Source organism: Peromyscus californicus, unplaced genomic scaffold (genome assembly GCF_007827085.1).
Source record: "Peromyscus californicus insignis strain IS unplaced genomic scaffold, ASM782708v3 Scaffold_17__1_contigs__length_78620276, whole genome shotgun sequence".
NCBI classification, from domain to species: Eukaryota; Metazoa; Chordata; class Mammalia; order Rodentia; family Cricetidae; genus Peromyscus; species Peromyscus californicus.
Window position 1 is genome coordinate 41,887,958 of NW_026294469.1, and position 25,701 is coordinate 41,913,658.

Sequence of the window (25,701 nt, forward strand, 5' to 3'; positions counted from 1 at the left end):
TAAAAAATAATGCATTTATTTATTTGTTGTGTGTGTATGTGTGTGTGTAGCGGGGTGAAGGGATGGGTGTCGGAGGTCAGAGGACAGCCGGTAGCAGTTGGTCCTCCCTTGCCACTAGGTAGGTTCCAGGAATCGAATTTAGGAATTTGAATTCACCAGGCTTGGTAGCAAGCACCTTGACCCACTAGGCCATCTCATTGGCTCTAATACTTCTTTTTTTTTTTTTTTGACAAGGTCTCACTGGGTAGCCCTGGCTGTCCTGGACCTCACAGATAGATTCTGCTTGCCTTTGCCTTCCTAGCTCTGGAATTAAAGGCCAGGGAAATCACAACCCACCCTAACACATTTTTTTTAAAGGCAATTAGTAGTTACTCTTGATGAGATTCTCTCTAAAATTTACCCTGAAAAGGGCCGAGAAATCACACAATACAATGTGACACTGGCCAGGGGCTAAGGCAATCTACAAACTAGTCTCTGAATCAGCAGGGATCACAGGATTGCTGAATTCTATCAGGAGGTGAAGTTAGCCAGGTAGGAGGTCACATCCCGGGGCTGTAGGTGCTGGGTCAGGAGAGTGCCTCTTCAGATATGTCTATGGAGAAGGACCTTCCAAAGTCCACAGTAGGCTGGATGGTGGTGGTATACGCCTTTAATTTCAGCACCTTGAAGGCAGAAGCACGCGGATCTCTGTGAATTACAGGGCAGCCTGGGCTACAAAGCTGAGTTCCAGGACAATCAGGGCTGTTACACAGAGAAACCCTGTCTGGTGGGGGTCGAGGGGAGAGGAATAAGCAAGACTTTCTCTATGATTTAGGTTCATCTTCATCCGTAGAATTTAAGTTGAAATGCCCTCTGTCCTCAAGGGCAAAGTGAGTTGAGTGCAACTGTTTACTTACTGTAAACTCAGGAAGTCTCTAGCTGGTCAGTTTTGCTCTTGACAACCCACCACATCACATCTGAGTGTCCTACAGTTTCTTCCAAATTCTATTCTGCGCTAACCTAAGGAAGAAACTCAGTGGCCTTGAGTAGATGAATAATCCAGTTTCCTGAACTATCGATTTTTGAGGCAGCTAAGGTGAGGCTGAGGGACAGGCACCATCTGGTCACCAGGCTTTTAAACAATCACCTCTTCTATCTTGTCCACTTACTGTTCCCTGGAGGCAGTGGATGTCTGGGAACTAGAGCGAGCATTAGTCCCTTTGAGGTTATGCGCTCCCATCCCCGGGCTCGGCAGGCTTAGCCGAACGGGGTGCAGCAGCCCAGTCCCGGTGAAAGTTGGCACGGTTTGCCTCGGTCAGAGCGCGAGCCGAAGCAAGCCGGGCGGAATCTGGCAACGCCATCCTTTCCCGTCCTCCGCTGCCTCCCCGTCCCCGGGCGGCGGGCGCCCCGCAGACCCGGAGCCCGCAGGGCAGGAGAGACCCGGGTGGCGCCCCGCGTGGCCGCGCACACCCGCCGGTGCAGACTCCGGTCCTCAAGCCCCGCCTCCCGGGCCCAGCTGATCCGCGCCGCCCTGCAGGCCCCACGCCTCGGCCCCGCCGAGCCCCACTCCGCCCGCGCCCGCCGTCCCTGCGCCGCCGCCGCCGCCGCCGCCGCCGCCCTCGGTCCCCGGGCCGTGCACCTCCGGCTGCGCGCGCGCGCGCCGGGAGGGGAGCGGGAGGCGGGGCGGCCTGCACCGTGCGGCCGGGCGGAGAGTGTGGCGCGGCCCCGCCGCGGCCATGGAGGTCTACATCCCGTCCTTTCGCCACGAGGACAGCGACCTGGAGCGCGGCTACACGGTAGGCCGTCCCCGCGGGTCCCCCCTCCCTTCCCCAGCCCCCACTCCCCACGTTGTACCACCACCCCCCCGACTCCGCCAGCGCGGTCGTCATGGAGACGGGTGCCCCTCCCCAGCGCGCGCCCCCCTGGGCTCCATCCCTTCCCCCCCTCCGCGGCCCGCGGCCTCGGGAGCTTCGGGAACGGGGCCCCCGGCTGCCCTGTGCTTTGCTGGGTTGCAGGTTCTTCATGGTTTGCAAGTTCTGTGAGGTTCGTTCAGATGGAAAACGTGTTACCAAAGGGGGGGGGGGAGAGAAAAGGGGGGGAAAAAATCAACATTTGTGGTTGCTCATTAGCCAGGGTAACACATAGATTGATTTTTAGATTTTTTTTTTTAGATGGATTTTAGAGTTGGCTTCTTTTTAGTTCTGCAGTGGCATGAAACGACAAAATCAGGTGCTTTACCTGAGCACATGTCCCGTACCTAGAATAGAGTCGCCCAGAAATTTGAGACAGGTGGCTTGCTCTGAGTAGAAGCAACTGCAGAGACCAGCCCTGGACCCTTATAGTCACAAGTTAGAATACGAGTGAAGTGTTGGTTGATGTCCCAGTACATTTAAGCTCCTTCCTCTAGATAGCCATTGCAGGCGGGGAGAAACGCTTCAGATTGGTTAGAACTTGGAAGAGTTTGTGGTGTTGTTTTTGCAGTGGTTGGAGAACAGAAGAGAAAGATCATTCCAGACTGACACACTTAGTTTCTTCTCTTGTTGTCTAGCAGCTGTATTTTCTTTTCTGTCATTGCATTGGCCAGAGTTTCTTGTGAAATACCAAACAGTGATGTCCTCTGCCGCTTGTCCAGGTGAGATGTTGACTAAGACCTTGGCCGTGGGCTCAGAGCAGTCCTCTTCAACAAAGGGAAGGCGTGTCTTGCTCAGTCTAGTTTAAGGATTAGGAATAGGTGTGCTCCACAGTGTTCTCATCCGGACCTGCCGGGATGTTTATTTAGGTTTGGAGGAAGACTGCAGAGAGCAAGCAGCCTGGATGGACTGCTGTCTCATTCACCGCTGATTCACTTACTAACCATGTCATCCTGGAGCAGCATTTTAACCCTTCTTCCTTCCTCTAAGTAGTGCTGGTGTCTTGTGACAGCCCGTTTAAACCCTTGCGTTTTGAAAGTGAAAACTAAATCTCCCTCTGAAAAGATGCAGAAGTGTCCCGTCTCCCCCCCCCCCCCCCAAAGTGGCTGAAGTGCTCTCCATGGTCAGGAACTGGGGAGAGGAAGCTGGGCTCTCTCAGCAGTAACCTTTTCTTCTGTATCCTCTCGGGCACTTGACATGTGGTTAAGTATTGGTCAATGTCAGAGAGAGCACTTGCCTAGCATCCACAAGGCTATGGATTCCATTCCCAGCACTGCAAACACCAAGTATCGGCGAGGAAACCTTGGAACCTGAACCCATTCCAAGGAACAGAAACTTTGGCTCTATTTTATTCTTCCAGAAACCCCACCACTCCTGTTAGCATCAGCAGCACCTTGCATGGGGGAGGCATTCTTTTGGGGTTTAAAGGTAAAAGGACCTGTGGTTAAGGGGCCTTGGGCTTTGGGCAGCCCAGGCTAAAGGATCTTCCAATAGCTGGCAGTTCAGCTTCCTTGCCCAATACTGCAATTGTTTGCCTTCTTTACATACTATTTGTTAGAGATTTCATTACATGAATTTGTGTGTGTGTGTGTGTATGTGTGTGTGTGTGTACACGCACGTGTGGGCACTCTTGTTCCCACCCTTATGTGTGTATGGGCCACAGTTTACATGCAGAAAGTCAGAGGACAACGGTTGGAGTCAGTTCTCTCCTTCCTCGGATTGAGCTCATGCCTTCCGACTCAGCTGAAAATGCCCTTATCTTCTGAGCTATCCTGCTGGCCCTGTTTGTTTGTTTGGGATAGAGCCTTCCGTGTGTAACCTTGGCTGGCCTCAAAGTCAACGCAAACCTCTTAGCTCAGCTCTTTGGTGCTGGGTGTACAGGTGTGTGCTACCATATCCGGCCTGATTTTCTTTTATTAGAGAACCTGATTTTCTATCCCAAAGTGTATAACTTAGTGATTATGATTGTGTTTTTATATTAAAAGCACATGACCATTCTAACTATCCTGGTGATAGAGAGTTTAAGTAGAAAGGATGAATGCTCTGGAGACATAGGTATGTCCAATCAAACTGCAGCTCTCATTCCAAAGGGAACAGAGAGTGTATTCTGTGCCAAACATGAGTGACCGTGCCCCGGGACACATGGATTCACGTTGCTCCAAATGGCATGCTCCACCCTGGAAGTGATTATAGGAGCTTTTATAGTCACAGGGTAAACCATAGTCATAAATCACAGCATTTTCCAAATACATTCGCTGGAACAGTTACAGCGGTGGAAGAATCTGGGCCATAGGTCTCCCATGCTCTGTGATGGCGTTCTTAGCTTGAGGATTAGCGGAGGGGAGTGGTCTGTTGAGAATACACAGCCAAGTTTTCACCTCTGTGTTAAAAGGTCTGATAAGCGCTCTTCAGGAAACTTAGGACAATCCAATGTAATTTTAGCTCTGAATCAGCAGCATTCCAACTCTCCACAGCCGTGAAGTTCTAGACAATCTAAGAACCATCATGTAGCTGTGGCTTAGAGAACTTGGGTTCCCAGTTCCTAGTAGAGCACTTTCGAGGATGCTGGAGGTCCTAGTCTCAATCCTTAGCACCTCAAGGAAAAACAAAAAAAGAAGGTGGACAGTGCTGCTGTTGACAGTCCCCTGCCTCCTGAGATTTTTTGGTGGGGGGCGGGGGGGGGGGCGCGTGTGAGTGTGTGTGTGTGTGTACTTAGAGAGTCTTTAGCTATGTTCTAAATGTGTGTGATGCATGTTTGCCAGACACCAGGTTGCCGACTGAACTGGTTTTAGGAGAGTCCTTTAGGGTTAAACTTAGCAGTTTACAAACTTCACTCACAGTGATAGTTTGCGCACCCTTTTAAAAGCTTAGTTTTAAAACACATAGCTTAGTTAGGTGGCCAGGCAAACTGCTAAGGTGGTTTCCTTTTTCTCTTCAAGTTCGTGAGGCAGCTGGTGCTTTGTTCTCTTCTGAGAGACGTCTCTCAGAGCTGCACAGCCATGAACAGTAAACATGAACCAAATGCCTGATGCTCTCTCTGTCTCTGTCCTGTGAGAGAACCGGGAGTGGGGATTCAGCCGAAAGAAAGAACAGTTTAGAAGCTGGTAAAACCGTGTACACTTTAGTGTAAAAAAATACCTTTAACACACACACACACACACACACATACACACACAACAGTACTACGAATTCTGATAATCCCCCTGGTAAGGAGGTAAAACCAGAGTAGTTTCTCTTCCTCTTGGTTGAGAGTTCAGTGTTCCCGGAGGTCAAGTGTCGGGATAGGTTCTTAGAAAACATGGCTGAGAGAGTTGCATACAGGTAAGCTCAACACTTGTGAGTGGAGGCAGGGGAATCTAGAGTTCAAGGCCAGCCTTGGCTGTACAGTGAGTTAGAAGTCAGCCTGACTATTTGAGATCCTATCTCAAAGAGAAGGTAAGTACACATTTCCTTTGGGGCCTGACTTATGTTGAGAGTGGAATTAAAGGCTGGAAGGTGATGTTCCTATCCCTGGGGGTACTCCAAGTTTGGAGTTAGGCTTGGAGCTGGCAGGGAAGTGTTGGGTTCCAGACTGTCTGGTAGAGAGCCCTGTGTGGGCCACTTCTGCTGTGCCTGTGGTGGGGGAGGGTGCTGAGGAATGCTGACTTTGAAATCTGATTAGCATTTTGCTAGCATGTGAATTTTAAGAAGAGGAAATACATGACAAAAATCTGAGAGAACCGGCATTTCAGACTCCAGATAAACCAACTAAATAAACTGGGAAAGGAAAAAAAAAAAAAAAAAAAAAGACCTCCCAGTCAGTTTGGTCTCCAGAGAAGCAAGCAGGCCACACTGTTGTCAGGAAACAGCAGATAAGCTCAGATGTTATTTCCCAGAGGCCTGGTTTCCTCTGCTTCCCATCCCTCTGAGCCTTCATGCCAGTGACTTTGAAGGCGGTGAACTCCTTGGGGCTCGAAACAGTGTCTGTGTCCAGGTATGGGTCTGTCACATGAAAGCCTGATAAGCTAGGAGCTCAGGCCTGTTAGAAAGGCAGTGACCTGAGAGCTGAACAGCCCTGAGGATAAGGTGGGGTCCGTGAGACTGGAATTTCAAGTCAGTAGCAGGGATTGTACAAAGAGATTGCCGGGAGTCTCAGGGTGAGAGCTGTATAGAGCCGTGAACTTTGAGTTCCAGGGTTGGAGCTGTTTAGGGAAGGAAGTAACATGATTAGCTTTGCATTTAGAAATACTCTATCAGTTCCTTTGGGCTGCTTTGACTAGAATTCCGGTAGACGGGTTACTTCAAGTTTATCTTCTGTAATTTTTGAAACGAAAAAGTCCAAGAAGGAGGTACTGGCAGATTCAGTGTCTGGTGATGGCCTGGTCCTGGCTGGTAGATGGTGCCTGATGCCTTCTCATGTGGAAGGGGCAAAGCATTCCCTTGTCCTTAGTTTATATGGTTAACTAATCCATTTATGAGGCCTCACCTGCCTATCTCCCAAAGGCCCTGTTCCTTTGAAATACCGCTTCAAGGTAATCCTGTTACCTTGAAATTGGGGTTTATTTTTTATTTTTTGAGACAGAGTCTGTTTAGTCCAGGCTGGCTTTTAATCTATATATAGTAAGGATAATCTTGAATTCTGGATCTTCTAACCTCCACTTTCTGAGTGCTGGAGTTACAGGCTTCCAGCACCAGAGCCAGTTTGGGGTTAGGCCTCACTGTAGGGATTTGGGGAATCATTAGCGAGACCCTCGACAGGGTGGGAGTATAGTTCAGAGGCAGATCGTTTGCTGGGTGTACTTGAAGCTCTGTGTGTGATCCCCTCCCAGCAAATGAACAAAACCCAAAGGCAAATATATATAATTTGTACACACACACACACACACACACACACACACACACACACACACACACACACACACGGGTGAGGAGATTTTCAGATAGCCGGGATGGAAAGGTTGAAAACCTGAACTAAGGCATTGACCGTGGAAAGGAAGTGCGGATGACAGAATTTCAGATACAGGGCAGCAGAGGGAAGTCCCGGATGCTGTGACCAAATGGTGCTAGGTGACATTGTTTGATTTTGTGTTTAGGGCAGGCAGGGATCTAGACTGGAAATATGGCTGGTGGAAATACTTCACCAAAGGTGGAAAAACACTGAGCCAGGAAAGAGGGCAAGCTGGTGGGGACTCTTAGAAGCCAGGTAAGCGAAGCAGTCCCAGGACAGCATTCAGTCGGCCCAGGAGCCCCAGACTCTGAAGACTAGACGACGAAGGATGGGGGTGCTTTATAAAGTGCAAAGTGCCAGGTGCTACCTGTTGGTCTTTCGAGGTAGGAAGATCAGCCAGAGGGACCCAAGGATTGGCAGGTCTTAGCTGCCAGCTTAGGTGAGCATTTTCAATTTTAAAATATATGGTTTGTACCAACGACCAAACTAGGATCACCAAACTAGGCTAGGTAACAACATGAAATTCAATGTCTTCAATTTCCATTTTCATAGACATAAAAATAAAAACACTGGTCTAGGTTTTGGATTGACTTTAATTATACAGTTGACTGGCTGCATTCGCTATACATGGGTTTGGATCATGCACTAGAGCAGTGGTTCTCAACCTTCCTAACACTGCGACCCTTTAATACAGTTCCTCATGTGGTGGTGACCCCAACCATAAAATTATTTTTGTTGCTACTTCATGACTGTAATTTTGCTGTTGTTACGAATGGTAATGTAAATATCCGGTATGCAGGATTGTTTTAGGCCACCCCTGGGAGAGGGGCAGGTTGAGAACCACGGCTCTAGGAAGAGGCTATAGGGTAGCAGTACTGAAGATCCAAAACTCTGAAGTCTAAAAGAAATCTTGAAAGATCAAAAACTTGAAAACACAGCTCTGGAAGAAGTAATTTTAAAATCCTTTCAAAAAACATTTATTGCATTTTAATTTTTATTTTTGCCTTGGGCATGCAGGCATCTATCTGTCTCTGTGCCATATCCCCAGCCTTGTTTATGTGTTTATAAGGAATTCGTTTGAGAAATAGGAAAGCACGTCAACACTTCACAGGCCACTTTGCATAATTAGATAGGTAGTGAAACACACTGCTGGATACACACTCCTTAGGAGGTGAGGCTGGAAGATTGTGAGTCAGAGTCCAGATGGACAGCATAGTGAGACCTTGTCTAAAAACATTCTAAAAAGCAGAGCTGGGCAGTGGTGGTGCACACCTTTAATCCCAGCACTCGGGAGGCAGAGGCAGGCCTGGGCTACAGAGTGAGTTCCAGGACAGGCTCCAAAGCTACACAGAGAAACCCTGTCTCGAAAAACCAAAAAACAAACAAACAAACAAAAAAAACCCAACAAAAGCAGAGCTCCGTTGCGAGTGTAAGCACTTAGGCGCAGTAACCATGTTTGCGCAGGCGTAACAGTCGTGAATGGATGAGCCATATTCATAAAGCATGGCTCTAAGGAGAAATCCATAACTCTGCACTCAGTTCGTTTTCCTTTTCGTTTGTTGGTTGTGTTGCTGGGAGCTGATTCTGGGACCTCTTGCACGCTGGGCACAGGCAGGTGGATGTCCTACCACTAGACTATATAGTCCCAATCCTGTGTGCTTGCTTGTAATTACATTTTTTACTAACGTGTGTGTATGCATGTTTATGTGTCTGGGCATGCCCCTGGAGGTCAGATTCCGTTCTCACCACTGTATGCTTCCTTCCTGGAGATCCAAATGAGATTGTTGAGCTTGGCAGCAAGTACTTGTCACTACGCTTACCTGCTGAGACACCTCGCCAACTTTTTTTTTTTTTTTTTTTGAGACAGGGTTTCACACCTGTAGCCTACCCAGTTTGTCTTGGAACTCACCATATAGTCTGGACCTGGATCTCATGCTGTTCTTACTCTCTCGGCCTCCATGTGCTGGCATTGATTGCAGGCATGAGGCCGCCTCAACCAGCAACAACCATCTTTTTTAACTGTGATTATCTGAAATACCAAGACAAACAATTGAAGTCTTTTGGCATAGTGGACCAGTAACCAAGATGAGTCTGGATAGTGGCATGGGATTTATAATCCCAGGACTCAGGAGGCTGGAACAGGATGTTTACTTTGAGTGCCAGACCAGCCTGGGCTACATAGCAAGACCCTGTCTGAGAAAAACAAAAAACGAACAACAGAAGCCAGAGCGGGGTCGTGACTGCAGAGTTGTGTTGGTGAGACCGTCCATATTTCATAGACGCAGTTCACTTTTTGCTAAACAGCCTGGAAACCTCTAAGAGACAATATTCAACATATTGTCCCCCAGGTATCTAAGTATTTGCTTCCTTTGACGTTATGGGGCACGTCACATGTGACTGAAAGAACAGAATCTGACTTCCGATCTAGAGCAGTGGTTCTCAACCTGTGGGTCACGACCCCTTGAGGGGTCAAACGCCCCTTTCACGGGGGTTGCCTAAGATCATCCGAAAACACAGATATTTGCCTTATGATTCATGACAGTAGCAAAATTACAGTTATGAAGTAACAATGAAAATGATGTTATGGTTGAAGGTCCCCACAACATGAGGAACTACATTAAGGGATATATTAGGAAGGTTGAGATCCACTAATCTAGAACATTTGCTTTAGTGGGAATTGAGGTTTGGGACTTTCTACCTTCAGAATTTTAACATTGGGGATGAGACCTTTTGGGGTTATGGTCTTCAGGATTCTCTTTTCTTCCCCCCCCCCCCCCCCCCCCCCCCCCCGAGACAGAGTTTCTCTGTGCAGCTCTTGCTGTCCTGGAACTTGCTCTGTAGACCAGGGTGGCCTCGAACTCACAGAGATCCGCCTGCCTCTGCCTCCCGAGTGCTGAGTTTAAAGGCGTGCACTGCTGCCACCTCCACCCAGCGGTCTTAAGGATTTTCAACTGCAGGGATCTCGCTCTCGCTATTTAAAGACTATGGCCTTTGTCTTGGGTTACTGACTAGTGCTGTGTACTAGTACACAGGGTATATACATACAGCTTTTTCTTCGTGTCAGGAATTAATGTGCATACTGAGCGCGTAAAGTACTCAAGGAAGGTGAGGTAGGTCCCTGAAATGGTGAAGGGAAATGATTGCAAAAAAAAAAAGATCAGCAAAGAGAAAGGTAGCTGAGTTCACCCGAAGTGCTGGGTCTTTTTCCTACGCATTTGTGGTTTAATGTAAAGTAGAGAGAGAAAGATCTAGACTGTAGAAAGAAATAAAATGCAGAGGTAGGGATGTAACTGGGCAGAGTGCTTGTCTAGTGTGCGCAAGCGCCGAGTTTGGTTTCCAGCTCCTTTTGTACTCAGGAGGTAGAGGCTAGACGATCAGGAATTCAAGGTCACGCTCACCTACGCAGACAGTTTGGGTCCATCCTGGGCTACATGATTTATACCATGTCTCCAGGAAATTTACCTTTGAATTACTGTGATTTCTACCTTATTGTTACTGCCATTTGATACAGAATTCGAGAATGAGGCTGAGGATGAGGGAGGGAGCTGGGCCTTTCCATCTTTCCTTTTTCCTCAGTAGTTTCTGCCTGGTATACAGCATCCAGAGGCAGAGAGCATACTTCCTTATCATAAAGGGACGTTTGGCTCAGAAGCCCTGAGCCATTCAATGGCCTTGCATATCTCATTATGAGTCCCCAGTCAGCCTGCTGATAAAGGAATCCCGTGTGTGACTGGTGGAGGCCAGGGTCCCCGGAAGCCTTAGGAAACAAGGGGGATAGGTTAGGTAGTTGGAGTGAAAAGTAGGGAGTCTCTGGAGCCGGGAAAAGAGCCAGTCTGTTCCTGTCACCCCACCCTTCGGCATGCCGTGGGGGAAGTGCAGGAGGACACACACACACCCGAGAGCACAGCGCCCTCAGAAGTCTCCCAGTCATCCACCCTGTGCCCATAAGATGAACACGCCTTTGTTAACCGGGCAGCGCTGGCACAGTGCCTCATTCACGCTGAGTGTAGCAGAAGCACACGTTAAATATTTATTGAATGATGAACTTCGGCGTGTGTGAGCTGTGATCCCTACCCTTGAAGACAAAAAATGCAGTTGAAAAGTTCTTGAACCTCAGCAAACTTAGAAGGATTGCTACATGGTCAAAATAGGGCTTTTGGTGCAGCTCAGCGGTAAAAGGCCGGCCTTGGGTTTGATCCCTCCCATAAAAAACAAACAAACAAACAAACAAACAAATAATCCAAATTTTAGGATGCATGAGGCCCTCGCACACAAACAACAACAAAATTAGCATAAAGGGATTGAGTTATGTAAATGTATTATTTAGAAATTTGGGGATACAAGCTCATTTTCATGGTGCTAGAAATACATTTTAACCTCATAAGTTACTTAGCAAGTGCATTTAAGGCGTGGCAGCCTGACTAGTGGAGGTTTTCTATTACGGATGAAGACAAACACTAAGTTCTTCAAGGCCGGTTCCTTCTAGGTTCTAGAGGCCAGCCCCACCCCAGATTCAGTCTCCCTCTAGGCCAGTGCTCAGGAACTCCATGGAATTAGAAACAGGAACCACAATGATATGCTCTAATTTTCTATAGAGTCTCTGACCTAGTTATCGTTAACTATAAATTTCACAAAACCTAGAGTCACCTTAAAAAAGAGTCTCAGTTGAGCGGTTTTGTCTGGATACAGGAGTCCCCAACCAGGTGCTCCTGGGCTGTGTGAGAAAGCCACCTGGGCTGGGCAGGGAGATGGCTCAGCAGTTCCGAGCATGTATCACTCCTGCAGAGGACTGGAGTCTAAGCCCAGAATCATGTCAGGTGGTACACAACTGCCTGTCAACACACACACACACACACACACACACACACACACACACACGAGAGAGAGAGAGAGAGAGAGAGAGAGAGAGAGAGAGAGAGAGAGAGAGAGAGAGAAAGCATGACAGAGCATGAGAGAGCATGAGACAGACAGAGACACAGAGGCAGAGATAGAGACAGAGAGAGAATAAAATACTTTTAGATTTATTTTGTATTATTTTGTGCGTGCTTGCGTGCGTGCATGCGTGCGTGCGTGCGTGTTGAATCCCCTGGAGCTGGAGTTACAGGCTACTATAAGCTGCCTAGCCTGGGTGCTGGCAAGCAAACTCCAGTCCTTTGGAAGTGCCGAAACCACTCTTAACCACTAAGCTATCTGTCCAGCCCCCTAAAAATAATGAAGTAAGTCTTAAAAGTAAAAAGAAAGCTAGGTACGTGTGAAACCATGAGCAAGCCAGCCATCAGTGTCCCTCCATGGCTTCTGCTTTCAAGGTCCTGTTTAGGCTCTTGCTGGCTCCCTCAGCGCTGGCCTGAGGTGTAAGATGTAAGGTGTAAGATGAAATAAAGCTTTCCTACCCCAAGCTGCGTTTGATCAGAGTGTTTTATCCCAACAACAGAAATCAAACTAGAACACCAGCTCAGGATTTTCAAGACCGGTTCACTCTGTAGTCTGGCCCGGGACTTGCTATGTAGATGAGCATCTGAGTGGTGAGATCACAGATGTCTACCTCCACATCTGGATTTATTCGGTACTAAGGATTGAACCTGTGGCTTTCTGGCATACTAGGCAAACATGCAACCCGCAGAGCTACATCTTCAGCACCAAGTAACACATCTTAAATCGTTTCTTCTTTGCTCATCATACCAACTGAACACTCTGTCGCATTTTATGTTATTGATGTAGAGGTCACTTACGAATCTAAACATTCATTTATTTATATACAGTACTGAGAATTGAACCTAGGGCCCCACACAAGCTAGACAAGAACTCTATCACTGAGGTGTAGCCCTGGCGCGCGTGTGTGTGTGTGTGTGTGTGTGTGTGTGTGTGTGTGTGTGTGTGTGATGTGATGTGATGTGTATTAAAGTGCCAGCAGAGACAAGAAAAGGATAAGGGTGTCGGGAATCAGATCCCTGGAGCTGGCGTTATAGGTGAGCCCCCCATTATGGATGCTGTGGACCAATCTCGGGTCCTCTGCAAGAGCAGCACACGCTCTCAAACCCTGAGCCCTCTCTCCAGCCTCACCTTCCTTGCCTTTTGAGCTGAGCTTCATTCAGTTACCAAAGCAGGATTTTCTCTTTCTGTCCTTCAGCCTTAGCCTCCTAGCTGGGATGCCAGGCCTGGCTCAGGATTTAAAACAGCAAACAAACCAACTCCAACTAGCATGATTCCCGCCCCCCGCCTCGCCCAGGGTTGGTGGTGAATGCAGAGAATCCTAGTCCTTGAGGGGTTAGAAGCAAGAATCCTAGGAGTTGAAGGCCAACCCAGGCTTCATGGGAAGTTCTAGACCAGCCTGGACCATGCAAGGAGACTGTCTCAAGAAATCAAAAATACAAAACTAAACAAATGTAAAGTGCATGATTTTTTTTTTCCTTGTGGGACGTGTCATGTAGTGCTGTCAGTCACAGGGCATCTAGCTTCTGCTTCGGCCCCCACCCTCTTTCCTTCCTCTCTCATCGATTCCCATTTGAAGTAAAGAAATTACACATGAAGGTTGTCACCAGCACTCCACGGATAGTTGGAAATTCTGTTTTCTTGGAGAATAGAAGGCTTTAACTGCAAATATATGGATCCTTAAAAAAATGGAATGGGGGCTGGAGAGATGGCTCAGAGTTTAAGAGCACTGGCTGCTCCTCCAGAGGTCCTGAGTTCAATTCCCAGCAACCACATGGTGGCTCACAACCATCTGTAATGAGATCTGGTGCCCTCTTCTGGTGTGCAAACATACATGCAGGCAGAACACTGTGTACATGATAAATAAATCTTAAAAAAAGATAGAATGGAAAGGTAATTGTGTTTGTTTTAGGATGAAGTTATGGTTTATCCTTCTGTTTAGAACATAATACTGACAAGTAGCAATACAGTTGTATCCCCACTCCTTTTCTTAGTAAACAGCAGCACACGACAAGAAGATCTTTCTATCCTACCTTTAGACATTATGTGCCTGGTCGGGGTGGGGGTGGTGTGCATGTCATGGTGTGTGTGTGCCAGTTCTCTCCCTCCACGTTTAAGTGGGTCCCAAGGATCTTACAAGGCAAGTGCCTTAACCTAATGAGTCATTTTGTCGCCCCCAGCCCTGCCTTTATTTCCACTTAACCATGGCTCCTGGAGACACTCCCAGGGTGGTGTACGTAAGAATGCCCCGATCTTTGCCACAGTTCTATTGCGTTCTATTGGCAGACTGCCACCCACAAACTTGTGAAAGGCATCCTCTTCCCTTCTGTCCTATTCTGTTTTGAAGTAGGCTCTCATGTAGCCCAGGCTGGCCTTAACCTCTTGATCGTGTGCCTCAGGTGTGTACTACACACAAGCCTTTTGAAATTCTTGTTAGTGTGTCTACGGATTCCCAAGAGTAGGTTACTGGGTCAAAGGTAAATGTGTGTGTCGTCTTGGTGGATGCTGGCGTTCCCACAAAGCTTGGGCTGACTTTGCGGTCCTGTAGCAGTGTATGAATGCTGCATCTCCACCTGCTTGCCAGCCAGTGGTGTTGCTGCTGTTGTTCTTGGATTTCTACCAATCTGATGGGTGAAGCCAGACATGGTGACATACCTGTAGTCCCAGCTCCTGGAAGGTGGTGCTAGGGGAATCAGAAAGCCATGGTCATCCTAGGCCACATAGTGAGCTTGATGCCAGCCTGGGCTGCATGAAACCCCCACCCCACCTTTTTTTAAAAAAAAAAAAAGCCAATTTGATAACGTTCGGTCATGTTTTAATGTAGTTTTTAATGTTCATAATTTCTTGTTGGTTTTCAGAATGGGGTTTCAGGTAACAGCCCTAGCTATCCTAGAACTGGATTTGTAGACCAGGCTGGCCTTGAACTCACAGAGATTCACCTGTCTCTTCTTCCCTTGTGCTGGGATTAAAGGCGTGCACCACCACTGCCCAGCACTGGTTTGATTTTTGAGACAAACTCTTACAGTGTAGCCCAGGCAGGCCTTGATTCACTGTATAGACCAGCTGGCTTGCCCTCCTCTCTCAGCTTCCTGAGTGCTGGCATTACAGGAATGAGCCACCATACCTGGCTTAAAAAACAAAACCAAAGAGATGGTTGAAATGCTAGATTGAGCAGAGGGCCTCAGGCTTGCTACACAGTGCTCCGCCACTGAGCTGTTCCCACAGCCATGCCTAGGGCTTTGTTCTACTCATATTTAATCAATCACAGGGAATCAAAACATCCCAATGAAAGAGAAGCAGTTACTTCTTCATTAGCTGCTCATGCTGAAAATAATGTCAACCACACACATTTATACATGGGCTGTAGATCCATGAACAAGGCAAATGGAAATAAAATGCCCTCATGAAAAATGCTTCCTTAGAGTTTGGGCTAGCAGCAAAGGTGGGTATTTTATCTCGTACCTAGAATATTTATCGACAAATTGGACTAGTGGGAAGAATGTATTTCAAAAGCAAGATTCCCACCAGGCAGAGCTCTGTATCTGAATGTAGCTTTCACTGAGCTGCTCCAGAGAAAAGAGAAACTACAAGTCAGACCGTGCATGGGCTGGGGACGCTAAAGGCTTACCACTGAAGGGCCACACTAAAATCCTATTTAGTGCCCAAGAATCCCAGACATTCAAGCCCTGAAGGATTGCTGGGGGTGGGGAGGTACCTCTTGTGTCTGCTCACACACTTCAGCTTTTTGAGGTAACTTGTACCGAGACTTCAGAACTGAGAGGTTCTCATTAAAGTCCTGAGCGAGTAAATGGATTCTTCTTGGGGTGTTGTTTCAGATAAGTTATGAATATTAGTCACCCCTGAGCTGTGAGCTAGTCAAACCTCTGAGATACAGAACGTTGAGAAAGTCACTGCACTTTGCAAACATGTCTCGCTTAATTGCTTTAGACTGTAGGGCAACACAAGGGAAATAAGTATGGTTCATCTGGCAGCGTGCTTGGCTCAAAAACAAGCAACCGTGTAGGGACAAAGAAATGTCTTACGTATGTATTTGTACATTATGTGATCTGTCTGTCTCTATCTTTCCGTCTACTCACCCACACACGCATCATCTATCCATCCTTCATCCATCCATCCATCCATCCATCCATCCATCCATCCATCCATCCATCCATCCCTCCATCCACAGGCTCTCACTGTGTAGCACAGGCTACCTCTTAACTTGTGATCCTTTGCCTCAGGCTCCTAAATGCTACAATTACTGGTGTGCCCACCACATCCCATTTCGGAAACCAAGTTTCAGAAGATGATTTTCTGTCACGTAGGAGAATGTCGTCTCATGGTTACTGAACGTTGATTTTGGTTTCACTCGGGTACCATCTTCTTACCACTTCTTTGCATTCCCAATCTGATACGTGGATGCCATTTAAGAAAACCCTGGGAAGAGTTTTGCTAGCTTTTGTTTATTTTTTGCTTACCAGGAAACTTCAGAAGGGATGAGTGATGTTCCAGAAAGCTGAAAAACTCTTAGATCCCACATCATTTTTTGCGAAGACTTATTGTGTGTGTTTAAAATATTAGAATGTCCTCTCTCTCGTTATCATTTTTGGGGACGAGGGAGGATAGTATTTGAAATATGCTAATGTCACTTTCTGATGTCTTTTGGGAAAGTAGCTTAGTCAGCTTTGTGTTTTATAGTTGTCTCACAGGCTGCCTTCCCCCAGTTCTTACAGAGCCCAGGGATCTAGAGATTGTTCTAGAGGCTATAAGCCTCTTTTCCATTCTCAGCCCTTTCCCTTACTAATGGGGGTTCCTCTTATTGTCAAGATGACTGAATTAGGCAGATTGAACCTACAGGACGGCTACATGAACTATTTTGCTTGTTGTGACAAGGGCTTGTTATGTAGCCTAGGCTGACCTCAAACTCATGGTGATCCTCCTGCCTCAGCCCTCTGAGGACTGGGGTAACAGGAATGTCAGCTGCACCTGATTTGTAAGTTATGGTTCACGGGCTCGTTCTCATTTTACTGTGGCTGGAGAGGGGCTTTCGGGAGGGTGCTGTAGGCAGCGTGAGCATCTAAGGGGCAGATGATATTAGTCCACTTGAGATGACACTAATTTAGAAGAGTTTGGAGGTGAAATTTGATATTGAAACCAAAGACCTGCTGGCAGATTCGAGAGAGGTGAGAGAAGGGAGTAACCAGGTTTTGTTATACTGAGCTAATGGGAAAATGATGGTGTTGATTCCACAGAGACTGAAAGCCTCACATTGGCTCACACTCACCATCTCCCTTGCTCACCTTGGGACATGCTTGATTGGAAACGTTTGACTAAATATATGGGCATTCTGCTGATTCCTAATTGTCTCTAAGTCCAACTTTTGTCAACTGGGCACTCAGACAGAGATCCTTAAGCTGTAGTTAATTCCCCCAAACAAAGACAGTAACAAGGTCATCAGTTGTCCTGATCTTACACAACTGCCCTGTGTTCAACAAGAAAGGCAAGAGCCTCTTCCCCAGAACAGGAGGCCTCCACTGAAATCTGCCCTTCTTGATTCTCTCTCTTCAATGCTGTGGTAGAAAATTAGCAATACTTAGTTTGCCATGGTAGACGATCAGTATATTTTATTTCACATGATGAGGGGGTTAGAGAAGAAGGTCAGATATTTGCTTAACATATGTCTAGCAGACCTTTCGTAGCAAAATGGGAGGAGATTGTCTTGGCAGTTACTGTCCCCCATGTGTCTACAACTGGTCATGTGGGTAGAATCGATGTTCTCTATGCTTCTTCTGCCTTCAGCAAGCATCTCAGCTACCCTGTGTCACCTCGTGGGGGTGACCCAGACCGTCATTTATGAAGAATCTTGGCCATTCTTGATCCTGCCTAAATTGGGATTCAATGGTCTTTACTTATGTAAGTGTATATTTTTGTCTTCTTAATTACACTTATTTATTGGGGGAATGCCGAGTGGATGTGCCACAACCCGTGTGTGGAGGTCAGAGGACAACTTGAAAGAGTTGGCTTCCCACTTGTGGCCATCAAACTCGGGCGGCAAACACCTTTACTGCTGAGCCATCTTGAGGGCCCAAACTTTATTTTACTGTTTGATATTTATTCTAAGCCATCAGCAGCCTGGAGTGTTCTTTTCAGAGACCTCATTAAGAATAGAGCTTAGGAGCCTGGGGGTGGTGGCGCACACCTTTAATCCCAGCACTCCAGAGGCAGAGGCAGGTGGATCTCTGTGATTTGAGGATAGCCTGGTCTGCAAATCGAGTTCCAGGACAGCCAGGGCTACACAGAGAAGCCCTGTCTCCAAACAACAACAACAAAAGAATAGAGCTTATGATAGTTTTCCTCACAGGGTTAATAGACAGGCTTAGGCAAAGGCAGGACACACCCAAGTGTGGCTGTGGGCTTCTCAAGAGAGTCACAATTAAGTGTCTTTAGAATAGCCACATATAATTTTAGTGACTTCTAAAGTTTCATCTCAGAGGACTGCTAAGGAACCCAGATGAGATCATAGGGTGTTTCTTGGTGCACACTGGGTATGATTGCAGCTCTTCACTGCTGACCCTACCTGTTTTTTCTAAGTTCTAACACAAAAAGAGTAACTTTCCTTTGCCTTTTTCTATTTCTTTAGATAATAAACAAAGCCCTAAATACGGATGCTCTGACACTCTGGGCTACCGCACACTTCTACAGCTGCTGATAGACCCCATTGCTGACCCTAAGGCAAAGGCATGACTCTTGCTCTTTTTTATCTCTCCTGGCGGCTGCCAGGATTTTAAAATGCCTGCCCTATTGTTATCCTCTCAAACTAATAAGAGGTCCTCTAGAGCTTCAAAAACAAACAAAACAAAGTCATGAGGGTTGGAGAGGAAGCTAGGTTTTGTTTTTGCTGTAGATAAAACTTTATGATCTTGTTTATGAAATTGCCAGAAGATTTCAGGTTTATATCTTGGAAAGGACTAAGGCCATACTCAAGGCTGTAAGGCTCGGGCCTTCGGCATGGTCCCTTGCTGTTTTAACATTCTTATTTGAAGTACACATAGAAGGAATATTTTATGAAGATATCTTTAGCAAATGTCAGTTGTCCTGGAATTCTTAACTCTTTGCTGATGAAAGCCTTCAGCCAGACTCTGTAATGAGGGTTTTCTTTCCCTTCCCGTGGCCCTTGATTACCAACAAAAAGCTGCATTCCCATTTTGGGGTGTGTGTGTGTGTGTGTGTGTGGCCTGGAAGTTTTCCCTCCCTGGCTCCCCCCCCCCTCCTTCCCTCCCTCCCTTTCTTCCTTCCTTTTTGATGCAGGGTCTTATGTAGTCTAGTCTGGCCTTAAAACTGGATTTATAGCTAATAGGTTTTTACCCTCCACCCCCCTCCCCCATAATAAATTTCTCCACCAATGCAGTACTAGCCAGATCAAGCCGAATTACAATAACAGATTTATTGAGAGCAACTCCTGGGCAGGATGTCCTCCAGTCCCTCAGATTGGGGCCAGGGGAGTCACACCTGCCAACAAAACAGGTGTAGTCAAGGGGTGATGATGTGCCCATCACAAGCTGGGTTTGTGCCCAAGTATGGTCAAAACTTAATATTTAGGCGGGGACTTGGGCAGTTGACAACTTTTAAGGGAGGAGGCAAGAATAGCAGCCAAGAATGCGGAAGGTTCTCTGAGCTGGAGTGTAGAGGGGGCGTGGGGAAAGAGAGAGAGAGAGAACACGAACACAGGGCTATCTGGATCTTGTAGGGGCAGGCCAGAGGCCCCAACTGAACATCCTGATCTTTTTGGGTATATGGGCGCCAGTTCAAATCTGGCTACCTGCTGCTGGCATTGGGCAACGTGGGGAGGGGGAGTCAGGAGTTGGTAGGCTCTTGCCCAGCGGGAGGTATTGGGTGAAGAAGCATTTGGTTGACCGCCATTTTGTAGACCTCAGAATCTATTTCTGGAGGAAGGTGAGAAGGTGAGGGGCCCTTTTGTGATCCAGGTCTTTACCAGGCCAGACTCATTGATGGAGTAGCGGTACCTTTTCCCAGGAACATGCTTGTGCCTGTAAAACAGCTAGAACAGACTTACACCTTGGTGTCATAGCAAAGGCTGTGACTTTGGGTTAAATGGCATGGACATGTTGAGGAAAAAATATAGCCCAGAAGACAAAAGAAACAAAGGTGAATGAGCAAGTCTCAAGGTCAGATAGGCTTGACCACTCACCCCTCATTGGGGCTTTCTGGAAAACCAGAGGGTGGAGGGCCCCAGTTGCTGGGCAGACCATCTATCCTGGGTAGGTGCCCTCTTGACCCTGGAGAGGTGGTACCGGTACTGATGTCTCAGGAGCTTGGCAGCTGCAGGAGTGGCGAGGATCCCAGTGTGGGGTCCTGTTTATCTAGGCTCTAGAGACTTAGGTAACTGTTTGAGGAGTACCCTGGGTTCCTGGCATGGTGGCAGGGAGAGGGCTGTGGGCAAGTGAACAGAGAAGGGACCTTGGAGGACGGGGAGAGAGAAAGAAAATGAGAACAGGGCTATCTGGACCATGTAGCGGGGAGCCAGAGGCCCCAACCAAATAATAGCCAAGGGTGACCTTCTCTCTGCTCTCCACTTCTGTCTACCCACCTTTCCAGAGTACCCCTCCATGACTCATTTGTGTGGTGCTGGAGATCAAACCCAAGGCTTCATGTGTGCTTCATAAACACTCTACCAACTGTACCAAAGTCCACATCTTTTAACCCGGATGTTTCTACATAGCTCAATCTGACCTCCCACGCACAATCCTCCCGTCTCAGCCTCCTGAGTGCTAGGATTGTAGGCATGTGTCACCACACCCAGCTTTGCATGTGAATTTTTGAAACATGACCATAGTGCAGGGAATAAAAAGTTACAGGAAAAGTCTATTTTCCCTTTCTACTGCTTTCTTGTTTTTTCAAGACAGGGTTTTTCTGTGTACCCTGGCTGCCCTGGAACTCATTTTGTAGACCAGGCTGGCCTCAAACTCACAGAGATCCACCTGCCTCTGGAGTGCTGGGACTAAAGGCATGAACCACCACTACTCCCCCCCACCCCCACACGCCCTGTTTTCCTTATTTCTTAACAGTGAACAATTAGATCTCATTGTCAGTAGAAACTGATGAGTGCAGCTCCCACACTATTGAGCCTGTGCTAATAAATGCAACAGTTGTTCATAATCTGGTGGTAAATGACCTTTAAATGCAACCATTTATGGAAGCTGTCCGTGGGGAACAATTTACCTTCCAAATGATGTTCAGGAGTACTTATCATTTAAATATGCTTCTTCCTGTCAATAAGGAATAACAAACACTGGTTAGATTTCTGATGTTGATTCAGACGGTAGGCAATCTGCTGAATAAATTAGTGTATGTTTGATTTATATTGACCAAAATTTTTCACACTGCTGTGTTACAGGTCAAGGTGACATGCATTTAAATGCACCGTAGAGCAGAGGTCACAACTGACTGACAGGAATGCTTACGCTGTTTTTAATTAACTTTTAAATATTATTCTTGAATTCTTTCTCAAGAGCCAATTATTAGAAACAGGATTGAACTTAACTTAGGATGTTAATGGAGACCTTATTTTAAAAGTCAATAATCTTGATCGTTCTCCTAAAAATTATGGGAGTATATTATGGCTTTATTTTAGCTACTAATTTGTATCAGATACTGAATTCATTATGCCTTTTCCTTTGATTATTTTCAGGACTATTCTAAGCTAACATGGACAAAAAACAAAGGAGTGGACAGTTACTCCAGGAAGTGCTTTATGAAGCAAGCCTGTTCTCTTAGTGCTCTGCGCTTACTCATTGATGGTGTTATGTGTGTGATATGGAGAGTCATTTGTGGGGGAAGGATGCGGGGGATTTTCCTAGTCATTCTTTAGTGTTTTGGAGGCTTTAATGACCCTGGATTTGCTCTTTGAGAGAGTCTCTTTACAAGGAGCCTCATTGCTTTGGCATCTGAATACCGCTGAATACAAAGCATTTGGTGGTCACTCTTCAGTTTTTCGTTTTTGCCCCATGGAAGAATGAATAATTCACAGTGGAGTGTGGAACTGTACCAAAGCTTTTATTCTTTCTAACCTTTTTTTTTTCAAAGCCGAACATGGTGGTACCAACTCTAGCACCAGGGAGGCAGAGGCCAGACCTCTCTAAGTTTGAAGCCAACTTCTCTTACAGAAGACCCAAGTTTGGTTCCCAGCATTCATGTTGGGCTGCTCATAACTGCCTGTAACTTCAGCTCCAGGGGATCTGAAGCTGTCTTCTGTCCTCACGGGCACAGTGACATGCATCGACAGAGACACACAAATACAAGTAAAATAAAAATTATAAAAACAAACCCAGGGGCTGGAGAGATAGCTCAGCGGTTAAGAACATTGTCTGCTCTTCCAGAGGACCCTGGTTCAAGTTCCAGCACCTACATAGCCATGTTCACAGCTGTTGGTAACTCCAGTTCCAGAGGATCTGATGCCCTCTTCTGCTCCACAGAATCCTGCGTGCATGTAGTGCACATAAGCTCACACAAGCACATACACATAAAAGATAAAAATGTAATAAAAAGAAAAACAAATAAAAAACTCTATGATTTTAACCAGGCAGTGTGCTGTGAGGCTTAGGGCAAGCGGGCTGAGGTGTTGCATCCTTTCAGAAGGTGACACAAAGTCCCAACCCTTCATTCTACCCTCCGGAGCAAACAGGCTGCCTGCAGTTCTCCAAAGTGGCCATCCTGGCACTGCCAGGTGAGTGACAGTCACACTGTGGCTCCTCAGTCTGTGGCGTTGTGCCTGCAGTTAATGTGACCGGTCAGCATTATCCCCAGATGGCCCCCGATGGCAGCAGCCACAGTGTGGAATGTTCACACGGGAGAAAAGGAAGTAGAGACAGTGACATTGACGGTGGTGGGAGAAGTACTCAGGAGGCAGAGGTGGGTGGGTCTCTGAGTTCGAGGCCAGCCTGGCCTACAGAGTGAGTTCGAGGACAGCCAGGGCTACACAGAGAAACCCTGTCTTGAAAAAACAAAAACAAAAACAAAAAACAAAAACAAAACAAAACAAAAAGAAAGAAAGAAAAGGAAAGAGAGGAAGTGGTGGGGGAGGACGGTGTGGTGTGCCTGTGGGGTGAGTCCCTCACTGGTGAGAGTGCCTGGGAGGGACGGAGGGCAGAGCTGTGTGGCAAGCCGCGCTCTCCGGAGGGTATGAGGTGCAGAGGGAGTTGGGGGAAGTGGGGGGCCAAGTGGAAGGCGTTGTGGTTGTCGGGTGCTGGAGGCTGTGAGAGGAGTGTGCAGGTCCCCTCGTTGTTGTCAACCTGACCCATGAACTGACACTGAGAAAACGCTTCCATCAGAGCACTGACAGACAGGTCTGTGGGGCGTGGGACGTGGGAACCGAGCAGCCTGGGAGCCGAGCTGCCTGGGAGCAGACTGCTGAGAGCAAGCCAGTGAAGAGTGTTCGGTCCATAGCTTCTGCTTCGGTCCCTGCTTCTGAGGTCTAGCCTTGAGTTAGTTCCTGCCCTGCCCTCCGAAAATAAACTTTTTCCTCCCCGAGTTGCTTCTGGTTGTGGTGATCACAGCAACAGAAACCCACCTAAGACAGGGAGGGGGGCATTGCCAGTGTGCCGGTTGCCCCCGCTGCATAGATCTCCTTCCCAAGGGCTGGAGGCTTTGAGTGCCAAAGCCAGCGGCTGACCCGGGTGCTCATTCATCCCTAGCTGCACTTCAGAGTCCTGCACAAAAGTTACAAATGGGTGACGCCTTATTTCAGAGAGTCTGAGAGTTCTGGGGTGTGGGCTTAAGCATCAGCCACTCTGCCTCCTGCTGGGGATTGAACCTAAAGTCTGAACATGCTTGATAAATAAATGGTCTACCACCGAGCTACACCCCTAGCCCAACATGAGGCTTTTTTCATTTGTTGCTTGAGACAGGGTCTCAATGGACAGCCCTGCCTGTCCTGGAACTCCCTATGTAGACTCGCAGAGATCAGCCTAGCTCTGTCTGTCTCCCAAGGGCTGTGATTAAAGGCATATGCCACCAGGCCTGGCAGGGAGACTTTTTAAATGGTCCCTTCCATAATTCTAATGAGCAGTCAGAGGTGAAAGGTACTGCGATATAATGTCCCAGGACCCACGTAGGACTTCTGAGGACATTATTAAGATTTCAGAAAATGGGGTAGAACATGAGGCTATGAAAGGAGTGCAAAACAGCCCCTCCAAATGGTTCTCCAGGCTTTGCCTAGGCTCTGGTACACTCCAGGTGATCCTAATTTGTAGCTAAACCTGCACAGGGTGGGGTGGGTAGCTTACCCTGTATGATAGCTTGTTTTCTGTTGCTGTGATAAACACTGTGACCAAAAGCACCTTAGGGAGGAAAGGGTTTGTTTCATCTTACAGGTTACAAGCTATCATCAAGGGAAGCTAATGCACAGACTCAAGACAGGAGCTTGAACCTGAAAACCACAGAGAAAGTGCTCACTGGCTTGCTTCTAAGCTCAGGCTCAGCTACCAGCTCCATCTGCCCAGAGATGGTATCGCCCCCAGTGGGCTGGGTCCTCCTGTATCAGCAAACAATAAAAAAAAAAAATGCCCTACAGATTGTCCAGAGGCCAGTCTGATGGAGGCAATTCTTGGTTCTTCCCAAGTTCACAACCAAGATGAGCTATCACACCAGTTTGGAAAGGTGCTCTCTGAAGTGTGTGGTTAGTGTAGCATGATGGAGAAACATAGGTTTGTTTCAAAGATGTAGAGGACCAGCCCATCACATTCGGATTCCGCAGAAGCGCCTGCAGTACTGGCTGACTTTTCTGACCTCAGCTAATTGGAGGAACTTCCAAGGCCAGCGAGGAAGCCTCTAGGCCAGATCCACTTGGTTCCATCACTGTAGCCTGCTGACTAGTGAGTGAGCTTGTGAAAGTCATCTAACCTTCCACAAACGCTCACAAATACCTCAGCCTTCTCATAGGCTCTAATGTAAATTCTAGATGCGTGGTAAGAGCTTGTAATGTGGGAGCTGCTATTATTTCTGATGCTGCTAATTATATACTCATAATTATACATTATAAATGTTTGACAGTTGGGGTTCAGATGATATCATGTATGTTACTTCCCTTTCATTTTATATTAGAATTTTTCTCATCTTTGAATAATTCCGTATTTAATTCACCACTTAAACGAGAAACAGTTCTTTTTTTTTCAATTGTTTCCCCCCACATAACATTTTATTGATAATCTGGGAGTTTCACATCATGCACCCCATCACAATCCCTTCCCAGTCCTTTTTTCTCTGCCCTCCCCCTTGTCACCTCCCCCGCAAAAGAAGTAAGAGGTTAAAAAAGAAAGTCCACTTTGCGTTATCTATACACTCACCAGAGCGTGGTCCAACTCTCAGGGGCCTGATCCTTAAATAGAACTGAGCCCTTCCCCACCCCACCCCTCCACCAGAAGCCATCAACTGTGGAGAGCTACTCTTCAGCATCTCCGTCACACTTTTTAAGGGTTTTCTTCCGCAGCTTCATGTCTACACTGTTATTTTTTTTTTTTTGAGTGGGGGTGAAGTTGGGGTGGGGAGAGGGGTAGTCACAGGGGCCTTCCGTGTCTCTCCTTCTCAAATGTGTGTCTGCGGTCATTGATATGGCAAAAGTAGTCTCCTTGCTCTTCATAGTCAGCGGGAGTGTGGATCATGGGCCTCCACTCCGTTTCTGGCAAAAGCCCAGACCACGAACATGGCCCCCTGCTGTAGTAGGACCACGGACCCAGGCAAGGCCCTTGGAGGCTGCCGGGATCATGGATATCAACATGGCTTCAGGTGGCAGCACAGGCCACCTGCATCAGTATGCCCCCCTGGTGGCAGCATGGCCTGTGGACATTGACGTAGCTTCAGGCTGCAGCAGAGATCATGGACATCCACATGGCCTTTGGAGGTAACTTGGACTATGGACATAAATATAAACCCTGGCTGCAG

At 47.3% G+C, this 25,701-nt stretch overlaps 1 protein-coding gene across 2 annotated transcripts in view; it reads left to right on the forward strand.

The window, feature by feature from the left end:
• Positions 1-1,604: 1,604 nt before the first annotated feature.
• Snx24 (sorting nexin 24) overlaps positions 1,605-25,701 on the forward strand; it is a 151,827-nt gene continuing 127,730 nt past the window's right edge. Inside the window, exon 1 of one of the 2 annotated variants that reach the window (XM_052742189.1) lies at positions 1,605-1,775. In XM_052742189.1, the coding sequence (XP_052598149.1) occupies positions 1,716-1,775 (60 nt within the window). In that variant the 5' untranslated portion in view covers positions 1,605-1,715. The remainder of the gene's footprint in view (positions 1,776-25,701) is intronic. The other variant, XM_052742190.1, reaches the window with a different exon arrangement.